Below are 26,938 nucleotides of genomic sequence, written 5' to 3' on the forward strand. Positions count from 1 at the left end.
ATATTATGACACTACCGAGGGTCATATTACACTCAATAAGTCATTTGAACGGAATATTATGACACCACTGAGGATCAAAGTACATCTAATAAGGGAGTCACGGATTGCGAAAACGCTCAACTGTGTGAAATGACACCTGAAGGATATAAAAACTCCTCATGATAGCGTCAAAAACGCTTGGATGTGTTATTTTACACTGACACCGTGCAGGATCTTTTGACACGACACCTAAAATGGGAGTCAAAATTTTGGGAGTCAAATGACCCTTGGGTATGTGATTCTGACCGAGATCAATTTACACTAAAAAACGGTGTATGGACACTGTTTTTCAGAATCGGATTACACCATGGGTGTCAGTTGATTTCCAAATAGGGGATCGTGATTCCCGGGGGGAGTAATTATTTTTCTCCGTGTATGCCTGGTTTTAGTAATGGTTTCTATTCAATACAGCATTTCTTTCATATTACCGTTCAAAGAAGTTCCATCTTCTATATATAAATTTCATTATATCGTTCAAGTTTTAGGTCCTTTTTGCATTACATAATATGTTACATTCATGAGAAAGCGTTATTCCAATCAGGGTCATGTTCTGAAAAAAATAATGCAATTTATCAGACTTAGTACCTCATGGTTAACAATACCTAGAGGTCGAACAGAGGTTGATCTCGAAGACAACAAGCAGCCAAGATAATGAGTATGTATGTACTCTAGTAACTGCATAGTGCATGGATTTACTTATTCTGGTCACCCTAGTCACAAGTCATCGGTCATTACTCTCAAAGGCAAATGCTTCCAAACTTGTTCATCTGGAGTCACCACACAGCGCTCCATCTTTCTATCCCGTTATAAGCAGGCTGTTGCTAAAACTGTATATTGAAAGATAGGTGCATCACAAACAACATTTTCGGACGACAGTGTACACACTACACAGTGACTTCTGAGCAAACCCACGGCAAACAAAAACCACTCCGGGAAATCATGATCGATAAAAATGCAACATAAGAGGGAAAGTGCCAATCACCAAACTTTTGAAAACATTCAACAAACTTTAACCGTACATAATTGAACAGAACTTGAAAAACTAATAAATGCAAAATGTCCGGATTTCGGTAATCAGTCTTTCTAAAAGGTCGATTTACCAGAAAATCTCGGTAAGAAAATGAATTTCAGAAGACTCGCTAGTCGCTGCAAGGGCCTCCCTATCAAAAGCTGGCAAACATAGAACATACTTAGCACACAGGCGCCAAAAGACAATAACTTTCAAAGGACGGTCCTTTGGTCAGATGCTGCCATCTCCAGTAGTTCCACTGTCCGAGGATCTCCCTCAGAAGACGGGCTCGGTGAGAGCTCCGGTCGCCGACACGGGGTCCGTGCTGTAGGCCGGGTAAGCCCGCGAGCGGCAGTCGCCATCATCATTCTCCGCGTCCAGCTCGATCTTGATCTCGAGGCTGCAGATGCCGTTCAGGTCGGCGTCTTCAGTACCCGGGCAGTGAGAGTAGGTGTTGCTGCCGCGCGGGTACGGACTGGTGAGCCTGCAACGGCGCGCAGTGGCGGTCAGAATACAGACTGATCGGTGCGATCGCTTCTTTTCTGGCTGGGAGGGGGGGGGGGGGCAGCATGAGAGCTGAGCTGGCTTTCAAAGTTTTCATATAAGCTGCAAAGTTAAGATTTATGCTGCAAGCACATCACTTAATTATGATGCTTTTGAGCTACTTCCAGCTTTTATGTCACACATGTGCAAAAATATGCTAGCAATCCACCATGATGATCTGTAATTTTTAACAAAAAATTGTAGCCTTGTAAGACTTCGATTAGAATACATTTAACAGCTAAAAGTATAGTAATCTATCATGTCATCAAGGCAACATCAACGGAGTGTTTTCGTTAACTCACTTGAACATGACGACACCGATGCTTGGGTCGTAGTAGTACTTGCTGTTGGAGTCATCAGCTTTCAATTCCGTCATGTTGTCGGTCTTCGTGTACGTGTTCGGATCCACTTGGAGTGATGTCTGGTTTGCTCCGACGCACACACCAACCAATTGGGACACGTTATTCTGCAGACCATATGGCGCCATCTTGAACTTTTTAGGAACAGTGGTGTTGAAGTGCAGAATGTATGACTCGGCAGAGTTGAGAGAGTAGCTCATCTGCTGCTCAACTAAGGAGATATCCGGGTCACTGGCACCAAGGTCGTTACGGGTCATGAACGTTGGCACCAAGCCGGCCAGTCCTGACCAGATTTTCAGCCGGGAGAAGCGGTCGGGACAGAGGGCCGTGCCGGGACCCCACCTGGGCACGACCACACAGCGCGCGTTGATGAGGAACGGAATGGGCCGGACGATAGTGCAGCCCGCGTGGCCCGTCAGCGTGCCGTCAAAGTCCATCAGGGTGTTGTGCCGGTTACCGTCACGGTCCCTGTACCCGGTGACAGTCGCGTTACCGTCGTAGAAGCGGATACCCTCCGACGGATCGGCAAAGTCGAACGAGACGTTCCTTACGCTGTTGATGGGCGAGCCGAAGTAGACGTTGGAAAATCGCTTTCCGATGGCCCCTGCAGGCCGCAGGGAGCTGTTCTTGAAACCAGAAAAGGTGATGTTCATAAAGTGCTGTGGTCCTCTGTAGCTGGCAATGCCAAGGAGAGCGTGCTCGATGTTTTTCACTGGAACCGAACGATTCATCTGAATGGTCTCTCCCGACTCCAGGGTGATATTCCCTGCTGGTTCACCAATATTTTCCGACTCCCCGATAAATGTAGAATTGGCCAGGATTTCATAATGGGTGCCGACGTCATCGGAGATCGAGGACGCGGTCAGGATGCCAACGGCGTTGTCGGAAAATTTGAAGTTTGTCATGTGCGTGTACATAGTTTTTAGCCACGCACCATCAGTGTTCTTATAAGCTGTGAGGTCGTCCAGTTCTAGCAGTGCATAGGCGCTGTCGGGATCGGTCGGATCCACCTGGGGATGGTACAGATCCGGGGCAAAGGTTCCGTCAGACTTCAGCTCATCGTCCAGTCGAAAGCCAGTGTCACCGTTGGAGTGGACAACGTTCTCTCTGAACGCCTTCAGAAGCGTGCGCTGTGACTGACGCTCCGTCAGACCAAGATCCATATCGGCTGAATGACCAATTGGAAGAAGAGGCATCAATATCCAGATTCCCATGCCCTGGGAGCCGGCAGCATGGTTGCCGATGAGCTTGTTGTCGGGATTGGTGATCCAGAACGTGGCGACACGCTGGGCCACATCAGACGGAATGAGGGTGCCCCTCCTTGTGACAAGACCGAGGTTACCCTTGAAGACGTTGTCCTGCTCTCCCCCGTCTTCTAGGAAGAAACAGTGACCGAGATGATCAAAGGCCACGTTCTTTTCCACAGTGACGTTGTGAGTTGCATGAAGGGTCAAACATCTCGAAAACGTGTGATGTATGGAGTTCTTTCGGATGTAAACGTCTTTTGAAGAGGTATCGAGACACGTGTGGAAGTGAATGGGGTACGCAGCAAGAACAGGCTGCTGACCCATGTGGAAAAATTCAGCGTTTTCAATCCGTGCCGATGTAAAGTTACGATGGATTTTTATATGACCTCCATATGTGTCGTAATCAAATGTGTCGCAAAGATTCCCGCCATAGCATGCGTTTTCCATCTCCCCATGGAACCGCACATTGCGCGAAAGGATTCCAACCTCCGCCTTCATGTTGACCCCGTTCGTCACCTCTCCCCAATGGGTGAACAGCACAGGGCCCATGATATTTAGTTGATTGTTCGCGCAGGAGTTACACTCGACTATCTCAAACTCCTGCGCTTGCAGCATGTCATAGTCCGTTGAGGCCATAACAATGAAGTCTCCCTCCTTCCATGAGCCAACGGAGTCGTCCAGTGTGATGGTCCTTACCAGGGACGGCACCGTCCCAGTAGCGTAAGACGCCGCCTCCACTTGGCCCTCAGAGTTGATTCCGGTCAGCGATACTACAGACATTGCAGCGAAGTCGACGCTGCCGACAGTCTGCGTCAGCCAGCCCGTCTGAGACCTGTAGTTGATGGACGTGCCGACAGTCTCCACACCATTAGCGGGGGTTCCGATGTGACAGATGGCTGCGAATCCAACCCGCTGCCCCTCGACCATGTTACGAATCTCAGACTCTTTGGTGTCGTTGAAGCATAGTGATTCGAAGGCCGCAGCAGTTGCTGCGATGTCATTTCCGTCAAACTTAGCCTCTCGAGAGATAACAACCGCAACAACGTTTCCCGTGTTGGATGCGACTTGGTTGAACTTACTAGCACCTGAGACTCGACCCCAGTTTTTCACAGGATGTCCTGTCGCGTTGAACTCAACCATCCGAAACCCAGATCGAGAGAAGCTGTCATCATTATCAGACACGCTGTAGATGGGTGTACCCATCATATCCTCCCTCGTCGTTTTGTTCAGTGTGCCTGAAAGCTGAGTCCACGGACGTTTGGGCTTCCCGTGAACCTCAAGCCTACCCGTATGAACAACCACGGCCTTCTGCACGCTGGGCGCTCCGGCACTCTCGTCACGTTTCCCCGTCAGGAGGACCTCGGCGTCTCCGGTGAAGTGGCAGTCCTCGGACCCGATCCAGAGCTCTCCGCCCATGAGCTCCACCATGCTGGCGCTCAGCCGGACCGAGTCGGCGGACGGATCGAACACCAGCTTCCCGCCGGTGGTGATGGTGACAGTGTCCATCCGCGCAGAGTTCACGTCCAGCAGGACACTGGTGTTGATGGTGACGTCACCTCCGGAAGGCACCTGTCCACAATCGTGGTGTGAGTAACGATTAGACGATACGCTCTGTAACCAACAATATTCTGTTTACGTTCGCATAAAACTAATTATTTGAGCATTCATAAATTGAATAAGTACGTACAATACAAGTATTGCTGTTAAAACTCCAACTGTAAAACTTGATTTCAGCACTAAGGTAAATTGAAAGTTATGAATCAACTGCGGAATATTAAAATTTGATTATTATTACTCTGTTCATCTGAAAAACTGACTTCAGTTAATTTAGAATCGTCGCGTAAGGACCTTTCGATTAGTATCGGTTTTGTTTCCGTAGCTCCCTTATTTACGGAGTTAGACAGTGGGGGGGGGACGAAAAAGGCCCCCCCCGGGCTGCGGTGGTTGGGATTACCCCCCCCCCCCCGGGCCCGGACGGGTTAACGAAAATTTCTGAGTATGAGCGGCCGGCCGGCCGTGCGGACGCTTTTGCGAGGCTTATATCTCAGCAACCACTTGACCGATTTACACGCGGTAATTTTTGTAGGGTAGCTTCATTCCTTCTACCAAGTATTGGACTATTCCTGATGCATGTGGGTGACCCCTTATGCACGTGCCACGTGCAAAACGAAGAGGTGTCAGTTTTGTAATTGTTGCACTATCTCGGTAACTACTTGGCCGGTTCAGGTTGTGCTGAAAGTTGGCATGTAGGTAGGCACCCACTAGGCACTACATATCCATGTGCCAGAGTTGGGGTGCTGCTGCACGTGCGCACGTGCAGGGGTCGTTTCCAGATCCCGAGAACGGCTCGACCGATTGCGCTCAAATTTGGTACACAGTTAGGGACCGGTTAGTAGCGTGCCGTGCACAAGTCAGCTGGGACCCATTTTGCACGTGCGCACGTGCAGGGTGCCGCTTCCAGATCTCGAGAACGGCTGGGCTGATTGTGCCCAAATTTGGCCCATCGCTAGAGACCGATTAGTAGGGTGCCGTACACCAGTCAGTTTGAGGTACCCCCTCGCAATTTCGCACGTGCAAGGCCCACCCTCTCGTTCGCTCCGTTAGTCGCCCCAAAAGGCGTTATACTGGTACTGTCGCCACGTGTCCTCTGGTATTTCACACGCCAACGACACTTATTTAGCCGGATGATAGACAAGGACTGTAGGAGAGCGATGGGTAGATAAGGATGGTGAGGAAGACGCCAGCCGCTGCCCGATTCCAGCCTCTCGATGGCGAGACCACTGTAATCGGACAGATCAACCGATACTCCGGCGCCTCGATGGCGAGGTTAGCCGGAGCCGACTGGTCGCACCCCTGTCTGAGCGGAGACCCCGCACCCGAGTCTCGATGGCAAGACCCGGGGAACGAGTTTAAGCTCAGTGACTCGATGGCGAGACACTGTGGCCGCCTCCCTCACACACCCCGGAAGAGGCCGTGTTATGAGTCCCGGATGGAAGGAAATGATCGGCTACTCGCACGCTGAGAAGACTCGCTGCTGTTCACTGTCCCTTCCCTTTTTCCACTGGTCCAGCTCCTCTCCACACCAGTTAAGATATTTTCACTTGCTGTATTGAGCACCACCACCACACCACAGCCAGAGCACCACTTCCGCCCACACAGCGAGCACTTCCCCGCCGAGCATTCAGAACGAACTCCCCTCGAGCCCCGTGCGCCGACCCGAGGTCACCTCGCCGGCGCCCCGAGGGCAGGAGCCCACACAGCCAATCACGGGGCCGCTTACAATGAGCCAGCTCAGTGCCGGCATAGCCCCGAGCGCCACGTGGTCGGCCGGCCGCCACATGGCCCGCTCGGAGGTCCGGGCGGCCCGGCCTGCAGCCGCCGGTGCTAACAGGTACCTACCTCGGATTTTGATCCTTGATATGTTGGGACACAGACTTCTCTATATAACTGGGACAAGAAAATATTTAGAATATTCGAAAACAGTAAAATAGAAATAGTCTCAACATTAAAAATTGCATGACACGCCTCCGCCAGGACCATTAAATCATGTCAGATTTGGCTAAGTTGTTCGATTCTTAGTGTTGTATAAAATACGACCAAAGCTACCCAAAATCAAAGACATCCTATTTTCAAGCTTGATTTTCAACCACTCTAGGTCACGAAGCGCCGCATAGGTTAAATCACCATCTGATTCCTCATGACGTGTTGTGTCGGATATATGTACAGTAGACAGCCTTTCATACAAAAAGAAAAAGTTGTCTGTTCAACATAATAATGACCTCACCATCAGGTCAAATTAGTCTTCACCGTTCCTGGTGATCCAAAGACCATTATTTGCAATACAACATTGGCCACAAAACGTGCATCATTATGACACAGTTTTGCAATTAAGCAGCCTTCTATGGTGTGGCCTGTGCAGCATAGCATGACCTGATAGCAATGAATACATATTCTGACCAGTCCTGTGACTTTATCGGTAGTGTCACAGCAAAAATAAGAAAATATGAATCCGCCTGGGAGATCTCAAACGAGGCTAATCATGGCCAATTTCTAAGGTAACAAGGGTTGCAAAAAAAATCCCCTACGTCGCTCCGGTCAGGGTCTGGCAATAGCCCTACGCGGTGTAGATTAACCCGGCAGGCGGTGGGCCTACCAGCCACCTTCCGCGCGGTGGGGGGGGGGGGGCACTTTTTTGCCCACCCCCGTATCTCCGAAACTACTGGACGGATCCGGAAAATTCAAACGGCGTTCGATAGCCCTGTCAAATTTGTCGAAGGAAACCAAATTTCATTGACCTCGGGGTCACCGATGACGTCACAGGTCAGGTCAAAGGTAAAATGTTTCACCGTTCACGGGGCTTCTAGGGAAAGCGCTATAACACAGAGTAAAACGCATTTTGTCGAAAATCAGCGATAAGGCGTCAGTTGTCTAGTACATATGTTGCTATTAGAGGTCACTGGTCATACCAGGTCAGGTCACAGGTCAGGTCACCAAAGGTCACCAAGGGTCACCACATGAGCCCAACTTTACTGGCAACTTAGCGGCCCCCGGCTAAGAGGCGTTGGGCGAGGGCAGACAGATGCCGGAGAGAGCGAGGGAGAGGGAGGGAGGGTGGGAGAGAGAGAGATAAGCGGAGCGGGCGGGCTGGGGCGGGAGGCACGAGGGGAGCGCGGGATATAGGACAGTCAGAGACGAGCCAGCGAAGGGGACGGACCATCGGTCATGGTCTCGACAATTTTTTTTGTTCTTCTTTGTTTTTTTTCCTGTCGTGACCCCACTGTGGCGGGTGGTTCCAGGAGCAGGAACTGCCACCAGTGGGCGATCGGCCTTTACTCAGCCAACAGAGTGTCTAGATCACGGAGGCGTCAGGCATGAGCCCAATAAGGCTATGCGATGCATGTTTTATGGCCAGTTTTTCATTTCCAACTCAATGGTGTTGGTTACAAGACCATCAGGTACGGTTTAGGTCACTTTCTGGTGGAGGTCAGGTCAAGGTCAGGTCAAAAAAGGTCAAATTTCAAAGTTAATATTTTTGCATAAAATGGGTATCGATTCGATGCAGCTCGTCACGGGGAGTCTAATGGTGGTCTTTGTTTTGCGCTACGAGGTCTAGAATTGCTAAAAATTGAGTTTGAAAATTTGACGTCATCAATTTTGAACAGTTTTTTTCGCTATAACTTGGCCAAAAAAAGAGGTATCGATCTCAAATTTGGTATGTAGATAGAAGGCGGTAGGGGCTATCACATATATTCCGGTTTTTCCAAAATTCAAAAAAATTTATGGATTTTTTGGCTATTATATTCAAAAAATCTATTTTTTGATTTTTGGGGGTCAAAATCCAAAAAATTCGAAAAACCGAAATAGCAGTTTTGTAGCACTTTTAATTCCACACCTTTTATGTTTGAAACATTTGTCTGTATCTCTAAAGCTGTAGGCCTGACAGCTCTTCCCGCGAAACCTTTTTTTGGGTCGAAAATGGCAAAAATGACGTCACTCTGACGTCATTAGCGGCCAACCTATCATAGCCTTTGGAAAACATTTTTGGTCACCATGTGCGCTAGCTGCTCCCGGGAGGGTACTGAAAGTTTGGTGACGATCGGCGCAGCGGTTCTCGAGATATATTGAAAAAACTAAAGGGGGGCAAAAAATGCCCCCCCCCCCACCGCCTGGAAGGTTAACTCTAATCAATAATCATATTTTAAGCCGTAATGTTGTACATCAAGAGCATGAAAACTATAAAAATATACAACTTAACGCTTAATTCGCGTTCCACTGAGCCTTGAACAGACCTCCAACTTCCAAGGTAAAGTCATTTATGGGATGGTTGAAAAGATTCATTCATAGACAGTCCGCTTAGTTTTATGAATGATATGGTAGTGATGCTCTACGTTCAAATAAAGCCACCCAGTAGGTACTTACAGCACCAGAGGGCCAGGTGGCATTGGAGCTCCACAGGTTGATCCCGGCCTCTTGGTGTGGACAGGCAGCCCCGGAGAGCTGCGGCAGCAGGACCAGACCGGAACAGAACAGGAGGGGGGTGAGCGCCGCCATCGTGTCGCTGAATGTTTACAGCGCGCTACTGCCGCCCTATTTATACCTAACCAGCAGGGGGTACTGCTGAGGGGGTGGAGGCGGGGGTGGGGGGGGGATGATCATTGAATGGCTATGAGTACTGGCAACAACGCAGTGCAACAGAGCGTATTGCAGCTTCATTTACTGGGGGGGGGGGGGGCAGTAATAGCCGTAATAGCCACGCCATGCGTGGATCGCCCATGATCGTAAATGCATACATACAATACGCTGTGGCGAGATGAGCTTTCAAGCCCATCCCTCACACAGAGTTTAAATATATTATAATTGATATATTTAACATATATTGGAAGCATTTCAAACCCAGATGAATAAATGTCCGTTCACCAGGACCCGTCAAGCGATCACACATCACGGAACTGCAGCGCTTGATACGGCTTACAATATTGTACAAAACTGTTGGATTTGTATACCGTTGACGTCAAGTCGAGTGAACTTTGTAACGCCTCACTTATCACTTGCAAGACAATGTAATCCAAACTTTTGACCATTTCTAGCATTTTTTATATATTTTCCTCGAACTCCTACATATTGACCTAGGGGCCACAAAGTGTGCAAAGGGTCGAAAATTTATGTATATCACGCGCACCGACGAGGGGGGGGGCGGATGTCCGCCCCCCTGAGGTTTTTCGCGAATAGCGGGAAAACCGCGGCGTATAGCGCCGCGAAATTTGGTACGACTATTTTGTCATCGATTTTACACATGGTGTGCAAGTTTGGACCTCCTACCTTTTAACCCGCGCACCGATGGGGGGCGGATATCCGCCCCCCCCCCCTGAGGTTTTTCGCGAACGCGAAATTTGGTATGACTATACTTTCATCAATTTTACACATGGTGTGCAAGTTTGAACCTCCTACCTTTTAAGGTCAGGTCACCAGGTCACTTTGAATGACCCAACCTCAAGTCACTTTTTTGCAACTTTGTCACCGTGCCAGAGCTACAGTAGATGTCGGAGGCCTTTGAAAGTCGCAGGATATTATTAGGTCATTAGTAGCTATAATTTGTATATCTCGGAATTTTGATATCGGTGACCTAAGGTCAGGTCAATTTCGCGACCTCCCCATTATAAGTCAACGGGGGAAAAATCAACTCCCTGTTTTTATCACTAAAACGGGTCGGAATGGCCCCATATACCATACATGACTTCATATACGATCAGCCTTCACTACCTTGAGGTCTGTTTTGCTGTTGGGCAGCTGTGAGGTCATGTGACGTCATCAAAGGTCACCAAAGGTTTTTGGCCAATAACTCCGTACAGGAACAAGATACAGACACGTGGATGGTCTCATTGTGTTCAGCTCGTCAAGACGCATCGAATGATATGCATGATGACCTCGAGGTCACGTGACCTGAGGTCAACCTTTGACCTTGACCTTTCGAGGTCAACATATATGTATATCATTCGATGCGGATTGACGAGAGGATCACGATAATGCCCTTAGTTTGTTCCTATCTTGACTAATTCGAAAGTTATTCGAGAAAAACTCTCTCCATACCTAGCGCCGCCATTTTGACTTTTTCGACCCCTGTGACGTCATCTTTGACCTGACCTGAAAATAACCTTTGTAAAAATTGTAGATCTTGACCGTGCGTATCCGATGCCGTTTACCGCTTGTCGCTATCTTGCTTCGTTCTCGAGATCTCAGGGGGGCGGTCATCCGCCCCCCCCCCCGTCGGTGCGAAGTTGGCGCAGACCCCCGTCGGTGCGCGGGTTAAGGTCAGGTCACCAGGTCACTTTGAATGACCCAACCTCAAGTCACTTTTTTGCAGCGTTGTCACCGTGCCAGAGCTACGAGGGGCGTTCAAAAAGTTCTCGGCCCAGCCATGAAGGAGTTGGAATTTCGGCCTGCAACGCGGTGTGTTCAATGATGTGTTATTGGGATGTCCACTTACGTAGCCATTAACCAATCTGCCCTGTGATTGGTTCAGGCTGCCAATTAGTCGTAACATAGTTTGCTATTCCCGGTCAGAATGGGCGACGCCCAGAAGAGAACAGTGATTTGGTTCATGTATTGCAGAAAAATGCACCAAACGTTATTCACGAAAAGCTAGTGCCAACACATGTTGAGGTTTGTCTTTCTTACAGTAGCGTCAAAAAGTGAGCATCTCTGTTCAATTTTGGTCAACAGATCATTAATGGTCACCCCCGTAGTGGCCAGCCACCAACAGCATTGACTCAAGAAAATATGAAAAATAAGCACTTCTTTGTGAAAAATGACAAATTTTCTGGTCTGAAACAACGCAGCAGAAGCGGAGGTGTCTATCAGGTTCCTCAAAGCCATTCTTCGACAGCGTATTAATATGTTTAAGATCTCTGCAAGATGCATCCCCCGTTTGCTGACACCAGAGGAAAGGGAAACTCGAAAGGAGGCGTAACGCGAAAATTTTGGCCCCTATATCGAAGATCCAAACGAGTTCATTGAACTACTTGTTACCGTGGAGGGATTGTGGGTGTCACACATTGACCCTCAGGGCGTGACCGAGTTGCACAAGTGGAAGCACACTGAGTAAAGGCCACCAAATGTGTGCGACGTGTTTAAGTCAGACGGCAAGGTGACAGTGGTTGCATTTTTGGATGATGGCGGGGCTCTGCTCGTCAACTTTCTAAAACAGGGGCGCACAATTAATGATGAATGCTACAACTCCCTTCGATAACACTAGCGAGGGCAGATATCAAGGAGAGCTGACTAAAAGTGTGCGCCTGATCCAGGACCACGCACCAGCACACATGAGCAGGGTGACGATCAGCGAAGCAGTGAGCTGTGGCTTCGAGTTGTTGTCACAGACACTTTTTTCTCTGTACCTTGCACCCTCAGGTTGCCACCTCTTCCCCAACATAAGGAAATTGCTTAGCAGTGGCAACTTCGCTGACAGCAAGGAGACAAAAGCAGCCGTTTTGGACGTGCCAGATGCGTCCAAAACCCACTTGGCTATGGAGACCCAGGGGCCTCTCGCGAAGCGCTGCGCGAAATATTTTTGTCTTAACGCTGGTTATTTGACTAAATGAACATTTTTTTTGTCTAATAAGTCGACATCGTATCTCTGCTCCTTCATGGTCGGGCCGAGAACTTCTTGAACGCCCCTCGTACAGTAGATGTCGGAGGCGTTTGAAAGTCGCAGTATGTTATTAGGTCATTAGTAGCTACAATTTGTTTATCTCGGAATTTTGATTACCTAAGGTCAGGTCAATTTCTCGACCTCCCCATTATAAGTCAATGGGGGGAAAATCAACTCCCTGTTTTTACCACTAAAACGGGTCGGAATGGCCCCATATACCATATGTACATGACTTCATATACGATCAAGCTTCACTACCTTGAGGTCTGTTTTGCTGTTGGGCAGCTGTGAGGTCATGTGACGTCATCAAAGGTCACCAAAGGTTTTTTGCCAATAACTCCGTACAGGAACAAGATACAGCCGCGCGGATGGTCTCATTGTGTTCAGCTCGTCAAGACGCATCGAATGATACACATGATGACCTCGAGGTCACGTGACCTGAGGTCAAACTTTCACCTTGACCTTTCGAGGTCAACATATATATCATTCGATGCGGATTGACGAGAGAATCACGATGATGCCCTTAGTTTGTTCCTATCTTTATTAATTCGAAAGTTATTCGAGAAAAACTCTTTCCATACCTATCTAGCGCCACCATTTTGACTTTTTTGACCCCTGTGACGTCATCTTTGATCTGACCTGAAAATGACCTTTGTAAAAATTGTAGACCTTGTCCGTGCGTATCCCATGCCGTTAACTGCTTGTCAATATCTTGCTTCGTTCTCGAGATCTCAGGGGGGCGGTCATCCGCCCCCCCCCCCGTCGGTACGAAGTTGGCGCAGACCCCCGTCGGTGCGCGGAATATAGTTTCACTTGCCCTATACAATTTGGTGCTTCTAAGTGTCATATAACTATTCTATTTTCTAAGCTAATCGCACAAGGGGAGATGGACGGACGCATTCCACCCCCATCCCCACCCCCGGCCGGTCGCGTTATGGAAAAGGACCTGTCCCGGAATGGGTTAAACAAATGCATCTTCATTAAATCTAATATCTATTATTGTCTCGATTGCTCTTTGCCGATATAAGGCGCCGACGTGTTTCGTCTTCTTACCACAGTCGCTCTAAGTTTCTTTTTTTTTTAGAAAAAAAAAGAAGAGCTAGAAGGATGAATGAACACTATGAACCATACACAACAAGAATAATTAGGACAGTGCAAAAAAAAAGAATCGATAATTCATTGAATAAAACTTACGCACCACGCTGACAGTCTCGACATCATTACACATTTAGAGGAAAACAATGTATAGTAAACCGAGAAAAGGGTTAGGGGAGAGCGGGGCCAGTTGAAACACGGGGTCAGATGAAACATGGCTTTATTTTCAACAGTATGCAACATATGGCGTTGCCGACACCACTGCGCATCCGCGCTCGACCACTTCCTTTGTCAACGGCGTTTGGGCGGCAAACGGACGGTAATTTTGATTTGACACTTGTTTTTGTGTTTTTTAGGGGCGTTTGGGAGAAATCGTTTTTATGAATATTTTGTGATATCTCATATACCTTTGTTTGCTGAAAGAAGAACTCCTGGCTCCGGAATAACACCTTATTTGGCCCTTCATTCAGCATGATGCCGTCCCTCCAGCTCGTTTGACATGTGCTTTACGGCGCGTGCGAGATGGCGGGAGCGGATGGGGTCAATTGAAACGCTTCTCTGAGGGTCAGTTGAAACAGGGCCACAGGCCGTTTCAATGGACCCCGGTGACTTTTGCAATGGTTATTGTTCAGGGTCTGTAAACATTAAAGGAAATAGTCCACCTTTGAAATGAGCTTTTAAACTGAAATAGTAGTTTAATAGAGCTCAATTTTTGACCCCTTTTTCTCCAGCCTTTTGCTTGAAAGCACACTATAGCCTGAGATATTTCTCATTTTCCTCATCCGCCCATTTTACCATAGTCTATGTACTTTATGTCACCTATTATGAGGAACTTTGCACTTTTAGCATTCTAACGACCTATTGAATGTAGCATTTGGAAAAGTAAACCGGACAAAATATCTCCTTAAGAAAGTGGCCTTAAAGAGGAAAACATCCCATTGTTAAGGATAGGTGCAATTGACCCCATGGGCTGGTTCAATTGACCCTCGCATCGGGGTCATTTGAAACGGGCGTAGAGCTGTTTTATAAGCATGCGTTTGGCAGCAAAATATGTTTGAAACATAATTTTACATATCTTAAAATAAAGCCAAAAGAGCATATTTTTTCATGGTCTTGTGCATTTTTCGATATGACAACTAGATCTCGCTGTGCATGTCAATATATAAAAAGTGGTTCAACTGGCCCCGCTCTCCCCTACAAATGTGTTAATCCGTCGACCTTGGGTCGACGAATTACTAGAATATACGGACGGATTGACAAATTTTTATTCCTGCGAGTGGTTAAACCCTCGCCGGCCAAGAGGTGGGCGGATGCCGCACGCTTCCCCCCCCCCATATATTTTTTTCGCGATAGCTCCGAACACGCCAGAGATAGAAAGCTGAAACTTGGCTTACCTGATCTTCGATTCACGCCAAATCTTTTGACATCAACTGCGTATTCAGGTCAGGTCAGGTCACTGAGCTATGACGTCATACGTGAACCTCTGCACGGACTTTTCAGATCTCGCAACTTCGCAACGCCCTCAGTGCCAGAGAAACTTTCACAGGGAGATGAAACTAACAGGGCGTAGTATCCTCCGTATGTATCATAACTTGTTTATCTCGGATTTTTCCTAAACGTCACATGAGTTCAGGTCGGTCACGTGACTTTACCATTACGAGTCAATGGGGAAAAATGAAAACTACTAATTTGACGCCGGGAACGATCTCAAGACTCAAACTATCTCAAGCACACGGAATCATGATTTCATACGTGAATTCATCCTCGGAAGTTTCGATGCTTCACTTTTGCATTTTTGACCTTGCGTGACGTCATTTATGACGTCACTGGGGTCATAAGTGCTTTTGTCAATAACTCCCGATCAAATTGAGTTAGCGAGTCGGGAAGGCCACCAATGGACTCGGGAAGACCTGCTGAATCGAATGATATGCAATGACCTCCTTTGACCAACTTCGTGACCTGGAGGCCCTGACCTAGCCTTGACCCGAGGTCAACACCCCAATTTGACCTCATCCGAACAACAAGTATACCATTCGACGCGCCTTAGAGAGGCAAATCCGATGATGCCAAAATCGCGGCGCTGCGACCGTGTTTTGAAAACTTATTTATAAAAAACCGAACTCGTGCTTGGGACACTAGTACTAACCTTATAGGTCACCGGTCGACCTGAGACCTTAACCCTATTCCTGGCGGGGGGGGGGGCCTCAGGAGCCCCCCCTGAGGTTTTTTGGTTATTTCTCCCAAACGCGTTGAGCTAGGAAGCTCAAATTTTCTGACTTTTCCTAAAAGGCTTCTACGCAACATGTCTGAAAATTTTGAGTTGATCTGACCTCAGGTCGGGTCACCAGAGGCGGTTTGGTGACCCTACCTCAGAAAAGTTTGCAATCACGCCAGAGCTAGAGTTTTTGACCGATCAATTTCTTCTCTTCAGGCTTTAGTAAGGGTACCAGTATGTGCAATTTGTATATCTCGGAATTTTGATATCGGTGACCTAAGGTCAGGTCAGTTTCGCGACCTCCCCATTATAAGTCAATGGGGTCGTTTGACTTTGACTACCATTCCGCTCCATCAAGGCCGAGCCGGGCTGGGGAAAGTGTATGTATAAGGAACTAAAAATTATGATAAAATACATTTCTCATAACAACAGCTCTTCATAAAACCGCTTGAAAAAAGAGCACCCATAAATTTTCGTCATGCATTTTCTTGTTCCTATTTGCTTAATCATCAGTCATGAGCCTTTGCTGGCAGACGATTATGGAGCTCTCGTTCATTCAGTGAATCCAGCTCAACCACTGTGCAGGACCACGCGTTCGCCGCCGACCACTCGGCCGTGTCGGGTCGGCCCAGTAGCTGGTAGTTTGACGTGGGTCGGAAACATTAAACGAAACACGACAATGGGCTGGGGCCGTGATTATTGTGCTAACAGAGCAGAGCAAACGGCGCTGATGATGTGAGCGCACAAAAATTGCAGCGGCACTGCGGGGGAACGGGTGGTGGGGCACATATTGCGGGCACATGAAGTGCACGGGGTGCACACACTGCAGAGCGATCTCCAAAAATGCCCCCGCCCCGTCACAGGACAAAGGATTGGTCCTGTCCTGCGCAGCATCAGCGCTTTGAATTGCCGCACGGGGGAGGGGAGGGGGAGCGAGGCCACATGGCGTGTTTTGCGCTGTGGCGCCACATTGGCTGGTCTAAATTTATACTTTTCATGTAAATGTTTCTGTCTGGCTCGGCAGGATCAATGACAGGCATGTTGCTATGGAAGAGGTGCAGTTTTGCTGTACGTCATTGCTGGTAATATCACAATCATTAATATACATATGCTGGTCATTGCGATCTGCATTTGGAAAAATGAATGTGAATAGTAGGTAAATATAACTAGTATGAAATGCGCTTTTGTATATTGAGGGGACTTATTTATTCGACATTTCCTTGAGTAATCCCGATATGGCTAGCAAAAGACAAGCATTAAGCACCTCTTCTGCATCTTTTATAAACATGCTGATAATTAATAGAAAAACAACCAAAAGTTTGCGGTAGGCCAGCCAAAAATGTTTTGAAAACATTAAAGAAACTTAAAGAAACTGGATCACGCGGCATGTCTTAGGTTAGCATTTGAATTACTGCGGCTCCCCCAACCCACCCGGCTGAGGAGTTGGTACGGACCATGAATTGACCCTCGTGACCTGATTGGTCTTGACATGACCTTGAACTCAGGTCAACGCCATAAGTTGACCTCACCCAAACAAAATGGACAACAATGGATGTGCCTGAGCATTATGGTAAAAAATCGCGGTTTGTGACTACTTTTTGAGGGGGATCGATAAAAAAAAACAAGCCCGCACCTTGCGGCACATAAACTTAACCCTCGCCGGACCTATTGGTTTTCTACATACGCGCCGGCCGAGGGGGGGGGGGGCGGGTACGACCCCCCCCTCGCCGTTTCGCCCCTGGTGGAGCTAGCGCGTCGCGGAAAAAACGAGCGTGTGCGCCGTTACGAGACGCAGAGATTGGTACCCGATTTTAAGGTCCTAGGTCAACCGGTGACCTCTGAGGTCAGGTCAAGTGCCCCAAGGTACGGTTCAGTTTTTGGTGAATAACTTCGCAAAAAACGGCCGCAGAGCGCCGATTTTGGCAGCATCGTGTTCGTCTCGCTCAGGCGCGTCGAATGATATACTTTTTGTCCGGGTCAGGTCAACTTGGGGTGTTGACCTCAGGTCAAGGTCAGGTCAGCACCCCCAGGTCACGAAGTTGGTCGAAAGAGGTCATGTCGCATATCATTCGATTCGGCAGGTCTTCCTGAGTCCATTGGTGGCTTTCCCGACTCGCTAGCTCAATTTGATCAAGAGTTATTGACGAAAAACTAATATGACCTTGATGACGTCATAAATGACGTCACGCAAGGTCAACATTGCAAAAGTGACGCATCTCACCTTGCAAGGAGTGCATCAAATCACGATTCTGTGTGCCTGAGATAGTTGGAGATCGTTCCCGGCGCCAGAATAGCAGTTTTCATTTTTCCCCATTGACTTATAATGGTGAGGTCACGAAAATGACCTGACCTCATATGACCTTTAGGAAAAATCCGAGATATACAAGTTGTGGGACTCATAATGGATACTAGATCCTGCAAGTTTCATTTCCCTGTGACATCTCCTCTGGCAGTGAGGGCGTTGCTAAGTTGCGACATCTGAAGACCGTGCAGAGGTTCACTTATGACGTCATAGGTCAGTGACCTGACCTGACCCAAAAATGCGGTTGGTGTCAAAAGATGCGGCTTGGATCAAAGGTCAGGTATGCCAAGTTTCAGCTCTCTATCGCCAGCGTGTTTGGAGCTACCGCGAAAAAACCCTATGGGGGGGGCGGCACCCGCCCCCCCCCCCTCGGCCGGCGAGGGTTAACCCAGGTCAGTGGCTGACCTAATGTTAAAAAAAAAATGGTACCAGCCACCAGGGCTGCGGAGTCGGAGTCGGAGTCGGAGTCGGAGTCGGAGTCGGTCGGAGTCGACAGTTGTGACCGGAGTCGGAGTCGGAGTCGGAGTCGATTTTAGAAACCCGAGCCGGAGTCGGAGTCGGAGTCACCGAAAATCTGTCGACTCCGCAGCCCTGCTAGGTCTGCGGAGTCGGAGTCGGGAGTTGGAGTCGGTCGGAGTCGACAATTCTGCCCGGAGTCAGAGTCGGAGTCGGAGCTGGTTTTTGAAAGCCGGAGTCGGAGTCGCCGAAAATCCATCGACTCCGCAGCCCTATCAGCCACTGTGTCTCGTAACCGTGCACATGATCATTTTTTTCTGAAAGGATTTAGCTTTTTAGAGGCGAAATGGCTGGGGGTTTTACTATGTCACGCCCCGTATGCAGAAAATGGTTCAGGCTGGTTAGTCTTCGTCGGAAAACATTCGAGCTGTAAAAAATATTGACTAGCCCCTCGTCAAATGATTCTCAACGCTAAATGTCGGGGGTACAGACTAGTTTTGCATCCTACTTTTGACACACGCTGCGAGCCCCTGGCTTGTTTTGTGTTCGTCAGATGACAGTTACCAGGTGTCGGTTAGTTTTTACCACGTCCCAAAAATAGCTGGAGCGTTTCTGCCTTGTTTTGGAAGCAGGTCCTCGTTAATGCTGTGTATGATAACAAAGTACCTAGTAACAATAATAACGAAAAACAATGTCAAAACGAGGGCGGCTTGTTTAGTGACGATGTTCAAAAGAAGCATCGTCTTGTTCCTACTTAACGAATGAAGCTCAAACTAGGTCAAAACTAGGGGCCCAACTAGGCCCTAATCAACCCATAGTCAGATGACCAGCAGATCCTACGCCGCCCAATCCAGTCATCGAATTTGCCAGCGAATTCGTTTGAAGACCATTACATATATATAAATCAAAACGTCTGTACGTATGTATGTATGTATGTATGTATGTATGTAACGCGTCAGTCACGCTTGGCGGGCTATTGCTCCGGAACGGTGCGGGCTACGGAGGTGAAATTTTGGGCGCAAGTCGGACGCGTGCATCTGTTTGTCGTATCAACTTTTCGAGGGGGTGCGTGCGGCGGTTTGCACGTGGCGGGCGCATCTTTGCGGAATTTTGGGCCGCGGCCGGCGCCGAGCAGACGGCACGCGCCTTAGGCTCAGATTGTTCGCTGCGAAAATGAGGGAAAACAGAGTCGGAGGTCGTTGACCTTTGGCAATGAATACCGGAACAGAGCACCGCCGGCCAGGAGGAGACGCTAAATTTATTCTGGCCATAACTCGGCCGCTACTGGGCCGATTTTTATGAAACTTGGTTTATTACGCTGCGCGTAATGCTGTCCCTCTTTACGCTGCGCGTAATGCTGTCCATCTAGTTTACATATATAAAAATCAAAATGTCCGTATGTATGTATGTAACGCGTCAGTCACGCTTGGCGGGCTGTTGCGAGGCGACGGTGCGGGCTACGGGGGTGAAATTTTCGACGCAAGTCGGACGCGTGCATCTGTTTGTCGTATTAAATTTTGGTGGGGGTGCGCTCGCCGGTTTGCACGTGGCGGGCGCATCTTTGCAGCATTTTGGGCCGCGGCCGGCGCCGATCAGAGAGCACGCGCCTTAGGCTCAGTTTCTTCGCTTGCCAAACCGTGAGCGAAATCAGAGCCGGCAGGTCACTGACCTTTGGCAATGAATACCGGAACAGAGCACCGCCGGCCAAGAGGAGACGCAACATTTATTCTGGCAATAACTCGGCCGCTACTGGGCCGATTTTAATGAAAATTGATTTATTACGCTGCGCGTAATGCTGGACACCTAGTCATATTATTAAATATCGGTGGTCTTCAAACGAAATCCCTTACCAGTTTGATGACGAATTCATCCGGCCCATTCCAAAAACGCTCAAGATAAAATGAAAGTGTATTTCTGAAATAATGTGCTTTCTTGCAATGCACCTTTCGTATATCAAGCAAACCTTTCACCTCCAGCGCCCGTTTACAGTTATCAATCGAATCAGAAGCATGCACATACCTATCGATAGATCTGAACCTAAGAACACAGAAGACTTTTTGTAGAGTACCTGTCTGAGCCTATGCAGTGGAGCCCGTGAGCCGCCCAAACCGCAGCTGCCTCATGAACTTGATGGTCTGAACCTCAGATTGGCCAGAGCTTGGCCGTCAATAACTAGCTTACTTATATCCACAGTTGTAGTGACTTAGGGTTTGGAATTTGCCAAACCTAAGTTTGATTACCAAGAGAAGTTTTGTACTTCTTGCACTTGCCTTTTCTTCATAACTTTGGCGGAAATCGTCGTAGTGAAACTTCAGTGTTCCGTTAGCTGTCGGTTCTTGAGAGAGTTGGCCAGGCCGGACACCGGGGGCGGCTCCACAACTTTCGAAAAATTAAACCTAAGTCCTATTGCACTGCATGGAGAGCAATTCATTTAAAATCGCTCTTGTCCCCCCCCCCACCCCTCGACAACTTTGCAAACGTCTCTGCGCGATTTGGTTGAGAATAATGGCTTATGGCAAGTTATTAAATCAGAACGTTGATCACTGCAGGTCATATATCGGCAAGCAATTCTTCATAACTAGACACTGCACAAATGGAAACGATACAGGTTTGCCCAGTGATAAACACTCGCACTTCACAGACGCGCGTACCCCCGACCGAACGCGGCACGGCACAGCGCAACTGGCGCCGGGAAGCCGGGAACGCATTAAGTGAAGGATTCACGGGTGCGCAACTTTACTGCGAACAATAAAAACCTACCGCAAACGATTAAAAAAAAAGTTTTAGGGCAATCGGAAATACAAATGTATTGACTTATAGAAATAAAATTGTCATTCACCTTCCAAATAACCCAACAATTTATTTGCCGTAAAAAGTGTCTGGAAATGGAAAGTTGCAAACATGATTCAGCAAGTAGGGAAACGCAGCAGCTACCTGGCGAATAATCTCAGGCTGGTTTAGTGACGAGTGCATTGCTACGGCTTGTTCATCACCCTTCACAGATTACTATGACAAAACTACCCCTAGTATTTTGATCATCCTGAGGCTGGCTTTCACCTAATAATTTGATAAGGGTCTTCCTCGTTTCGGATTGAGGCGAAAACAAACGTCAAACAACCTTGATAGTTAATTCAGCACTTCAAAACAAAGGTATACCTAGGGTATCATTACAATACCGGATCATAACGATCTGGATAGTTCTCAGCCTGTAAGCTAACTAAGCGGTAACTAGTCAAGTGGTAGGTACCGGAAGCATTGACAACCTGGTGACTGTTTCGAGACCCTTGTTTTGACACATAGCTCGTCAATATTTTTTACAGTGTGCAGCACAGTTCAGTTGGGGAAACTACGAGGAGCCAAACAAAAATTGGATTAGCCAATCAGCGTCTGGAGTGGGCGGGGCGATGACCATATATGGTCATAAAATCAGACAACTTCATCTTTTCAATGAATTTTAGCATTCAAATGAAAAAATAAGGCATAAGGATGTTTTTTAACCACACAAGGCCTACACTCACCCGGTGCATAATTAATTGGCGGCTCTAAATCGCAGAGTTACAACGCAAGGTCAAACCGTGATTGGCAAATATGGCGGATTGAAACACACGCGCCAAAAAAATGTAAGCAGTACCATGATTTAGAAATGTCATTTTTTATTATTTTGTTTATGGTTTTTCTAATGGTAGTTAAGTTATTATTTTAGAATTAAATATTTTTGTTTATTGTAATTAAATTAAATCTTTTTAACAGTTTTCTTTCATAAAACCAATCCATTTATTGAATGGCCAGCTGATTGTGACGCCCAGAACCTGCAGAAAAGCCGTTTTCCTATCGCCATTTTCGAGTCAATTCGCCGAATTTAATCAAATCACACCAATTCCTAGTGAAAAATGGAAGCCTTTTCTCTCCAATAAGTTGACGCGATACCGCAAGTACCGGCTCGTTATACCGTTTTTCACCCTTAGTAGCGGGGGCTGCATTTATGCCCATATATGGTCATCAAAAGTCCATTTATTGACCAATCCATTTTTTGACGTTCGCCTCGTAGTTTCCCCAACTGAGTTATAAGTTATAACACATATAGCAGACGTCTGTAGTCCGAGGCACCCTATGCGATAGACGCGACCTCTATGAGGCGCGTGTCCTGTCCTCTCGCGGCTGAGAGTCTTGTCGCTCGACTGCTGCATCATGCATGTGCTCTACGAACGGGTTACGGACAAAAGTACGTATCGCTAAAGTACGTAGGACAAAAGTACGTAAGCAAAAGTACGTAGGATTAAAGTACGTATCGCAGAAGTACGTACAGTATAAAGTACGTATGGACAAAAGTACGTCAGGGACAAAAGTACGTATCGCAGAAGTACGTACAATATAAAGTACGTATGGACAAAAGTACGTCAAGGACAAAAGTACGTATCGCAGAAGTACGTACAGTATAAAGTACGTATGGACAAAAGTACGTCACGGACAAAAGTACGTATCGCAGAAGGACGTAGGGTATAAAGTACGTATGGACAAAAAAGTACGTCACGTACAAAAGCCTACGTATAGCAAATGTACGTAGGTAGAGTATAAAGTAGGGTAGACTTGGGCAAGACGCCCCAGATAATTTATTTTGCTACATAGGTACCTACTTTTGTCTCACACCACCTGGAAGGCCAAATTTGTGCTCAATGTGTTCTTTGGACATTTTACTTTAAATTCCACCCCTCAAATTCATTCACTTATGATCGGACTCCCAGCTAGGAAGTGCTTTGTGAAGCAACTGCAAATGGGGCATTTTGCCCCAACCCCAGGGCAAAACGCCCCACGGCCTGAGGCAAGAAGCCCCATACACTAGATTAACCCTCGCGGGCCCGGGGGCGTTTTTCGCCCCCCCCCCGGCGAATATTTGCGATAGCTCCCGAACGTTTATAGGGATAGGAAAGCGAAACTTTCAGTACCGTTTTTCCCATCAATTTGACATCTTCTGAAGTAAAAAATTTGGACCTAGCCCCATTGATGACGTCACAAAGTCGATTTTTCTAGACCCCTGCACGGCAAACTTCGGTGTCACAGACGCGAACTTCAAATAGCTGCTAAAAATAGAGTTTTAGAAATAAAGACAAATTACGAGCACGGTTGTGTAGCGTTTGACCTAGAGAATAATACAAAAATAGTTTTAGTGACCTGAGGTCAGAGGTCAGGTCAACTACCCCGAGCTGTGGTTTTAGTTTTTTGCAAATAACTTCAACGAAAATGGTCCTAGAGCTACGGCAGTGGTACCATCGCATTTGCCTTGTCAAGCCGCGTCGAATGATATCTATTTTGTTTTGAAAAGGATAAGTTTTATGTTGACCTCATGTGACCTCGAATGACCTTTGGTTGACCTTGACACATCAAAAGTCGTTTATGATGGATTCCTACCCGCTGATCACGAATCTGGCATCTATTTTCCTCTAAGCCTTTATTTAGAGCCTTCGGATGGCAAAATTGTCTTATTTATTATTACTAACTTGAATCAGTGAAATAGCCTCTAGCAAGGACTCTCTTCTGTGACCTTGACCTTTGAGCAGCCCTTTATCGTAAGATGAACCACAAATAGGGACCTGATAAGCCTCAAAACATTTCAAAACATCTTGGAAGTGGACACGCAAGATGTACGAAAAAGTGCAAAGTTTGAGGTCAATTTTGAGCATGACCTGGACCTTGACCTTTGATGTTGAGCACATTTTCAGAATTCTCAGATGATTCTCTTCTTTCGTTTGACACCCAATTCTGCCGGTTTTATGCATCCTGCCGTCCTCTAGAACGCTCACTTTGAGATCACTACACATGTGCCGGTTTTTGCCTTTGACCTTGACCTCTGACCTTGAAAATTGACCTGAGGTGAAAAATTTTGGGTGCTTTAGAATCGTCTCGTAAGGACCTTTCGTTTGGTATCTCTTTTGTTTGCGTAGCCAGGGGTGAAAAAAAGCTCCGACTCGCCGACGCACGCAGGTGACAGCTTATGACATTTGATGAGACAGCTGGCGGCTTGTCAAATTGATAGTTGACAACGAAAAGCTATAAACAGTCATCACGTCCGCAATCCCTCACAATTCACATTCATTCCAAAGCATAATATATATCCTAATGTGAAGTCACGTTAAAATCATACCACGCAAAAATATAGCAGACGCGTCCACCAGCTTCCGACATCCCTGCTGGCCAATGAAAAAGGCCGGCCATGTCGTGAGTATACCGGTGGGTTCGATGGGTCAGCTACAATTATGGCGCGATTCTTATAAATAGTGGCTAGTGATTTGTTGCACCACATTTTATCACAACGTAAATGACGTCACTAAATTTGTGAATTATTTTTTCCATCTGTAAGAGTCCATGTAAAAGCAGTTATTTGTTACATATTTAGATTGTTTAATCCAAAAGTAATGTTTTCATGTGCCTTTTGAGCTATTTGCTAAAATACCTACTCATAAGTTTTATTTGTCAACGACTCGCGTTTTTCTAGCAAGCAGACCAAGTCAACTAAAGAATGCACGCTGTTTCTAGCAAGTAGGCAGTAGCCAGTAGGTAGGTCACATTTTGAAGTTTATCATCCTGAAGAAATCAACTAATTAATTCAAATGGTGAATGACCCGTGCTCACGTGAATGATCGCAGCAGATCGCAGACTCTTTGTCCTGTTTGTGTGGCTTGATTGTGGCCGTTGGCGTTTTTGGTAATTTTTGTTCCACGTGGTTGTGCTCCACTGAAGATGGGAAAAGCCAGACATCGGACACCAACACAAACACCACGAATGATGCGAGTGGTGCCTCTGCATCTGTCTTTTCTCAATCTCAGTCTACTGCAAACATGCCATGTCAGGTAAGTCAAAGCATTTGGTTGGCTTATGGCTACCATTTTGCACGAAATCAAGCCGATCTTCTAGGGCGTACAGAGTAAATATTTCTCTGCACCCCACCAGCCACATCCCATCTCTCCGGGCCGCGCCGCTCGGGCCCATGTAGCGTAGTTGGTAGCGTCTCGGATTACGGATCCGTGGGTCGTGAGTTCGCATCTCGGAGGCGACGCATGTTTAATGTTTATGCGATGAAGTTCGAATCAGGTTTGCATTATAAAGAGGAAAAGTGTTTAACGGTGAACATATGTTATTTGTAATACCACCTTGCTCCTGAGGTCGATAACAAGTAAAAGTGCTATCTTGTTCAGTAATATCAAACAATCAGGTTACGTTTTTTCAGCTAATTGTAAATTAAATTTGCGGGGTATTTGTTAACGGTGATTCTATTCCCGAAAAAAACTACAAATGCCCGATATAGGTACTTACGATGTTATACCAATGCGTAGCGCTAGTCACAATTCCTCTGCGCAATACTCGGCCTCACAACCGACACAACGAGGTTCGATCACTAAGACTTTTCAAATTCGACTGACCAGTAGAATCTTCGGGGTGCCATCGCCGGCCCCATAAACAGGCCTCGGACGTTATGGGACGATAGGACTGAGACTTCGCCGAATCGTCATAAACCGTGGGCAAGGCAAGGCCGTATAACAGGGACAGGGGACGGCGATCCTCGCCGCTCGCCATGGGCCTAACAACCGTAGGTATCTATTGGTGTCTCGAACAAGCTGAGGTTGTTGGTGCTACATACTAATCAACTACTCTCTAACCGAACCAAGTTTTAGAAGGAGCATGCTAACGTCACTCGACGAGAGCCACCCGTGTTTTGAGGATTATGATTTATGATCAACCGTTGTTCCATCTCCTTTTCTCGAAAACATTCACCTAAATGGAATTGTGGATGATAATCTTGTTTGTGATGTTTCTCTTCGTGTCGAAACGACCTCAAGCCATGCATTAAATAGAACGAAAATTTGCTTCCGCTTTGAATGGACAATACACTCAGCGCTCCTCTACAGCTTCTTCCTTTTATCTACAGGGTGGGGCAGCATAATCGGGAATAAATATCAAACGGGATTATTTGGTCATGAATTAAAAAATATAGCTCCAAGCACTATTTTAACAACATCCCATCAATCGGTCACCTTTTACCTATCCCTCATCCTATTTGACCGCCCTTCGCGTCGATGACCTTCTCAAGGCGGGTCCAAAAGCACGCGCATGCACGTGCAGCCTCCTGCTTGTCCATGATCGCCCATCAGCTTCGTACCTTGCACTGAAGACCGTTTTTACTGATGATAAGTTGTTCATTAAACTTCTACCAAAAAACGCTCCATATAAAGAATTTGGTCGGATTTAAATCGGCGGAGTTGAAGGACCAGAAGTTTTTGGTTCATCTCAGGTGGAGGTGCCCTACACAATAACATGTCGTCCTCACTGCAGTACCAGCACGGACAGAGTCCTCGTAAGACGTGATCTGGACCGTCAGTGATCCTCTCTTCCGACGACTCCACGTGAGTCTGCCAGAGTGTGGATGTATTTACCAGAGGTGCTCGTTTTATCCGGGCTCGATGAAGTAGGGTGCACCAAGTGCACCTCCCTTGAAGACCACCCATAGGTCCATCACCTCAACAGGATGTTTA

At 47.2% G+C, this 26,938-nt stretch overlaps 1 protein-coding gene across 1 annotated transcript; it reads right to left on the reverse strand.

Moving 5' to 3' along the window:
• Positions 1-847: 847 nt before the first annotated feature.
• Positions 848-9,257, reverse strand: LOC122394563 (cell surface hyaluronidase-like). Its single transcript, XM_043391529.1, has 3 exons — positions 9,117-9,257; positions 1,894-4,766; positions 848-1,532 (listed from the first exon to the last, which is right to left on the reverse strand). The coding sequence occupies exons 1-3, from the start codon at positions 9,246-9,248 to the stop codon at positions 1,325-1,327; spliced, it is 3,213 nt and encodes a 1,070-aa protein (XP_043247464.1). The 5' UTR covers positions 9,249-9,257; the 3' UTR covers positions 848-1,324.
• Positions 9,258-26,938: the final 17,681 nt, after the last annotated feature.

Source organism: Amphibalanus amphitrite, unplaced genomic scaffold (genome assembly GCF_019059575.1).
Source record: "Amphibalanus amphitrite isolate SeventyFive unplaced genomic scaffold, NRLGWU_Aamphi_draft 000599F_arrow, whole genome shotgun sequence".
Taxonomy (NCBI): Eukaryota; Metazoa; Arthropoda; class Thecostraca; order Balanomorpha; family Balanidae; genus Amphibalanus; species Amphibalanus amphitrite.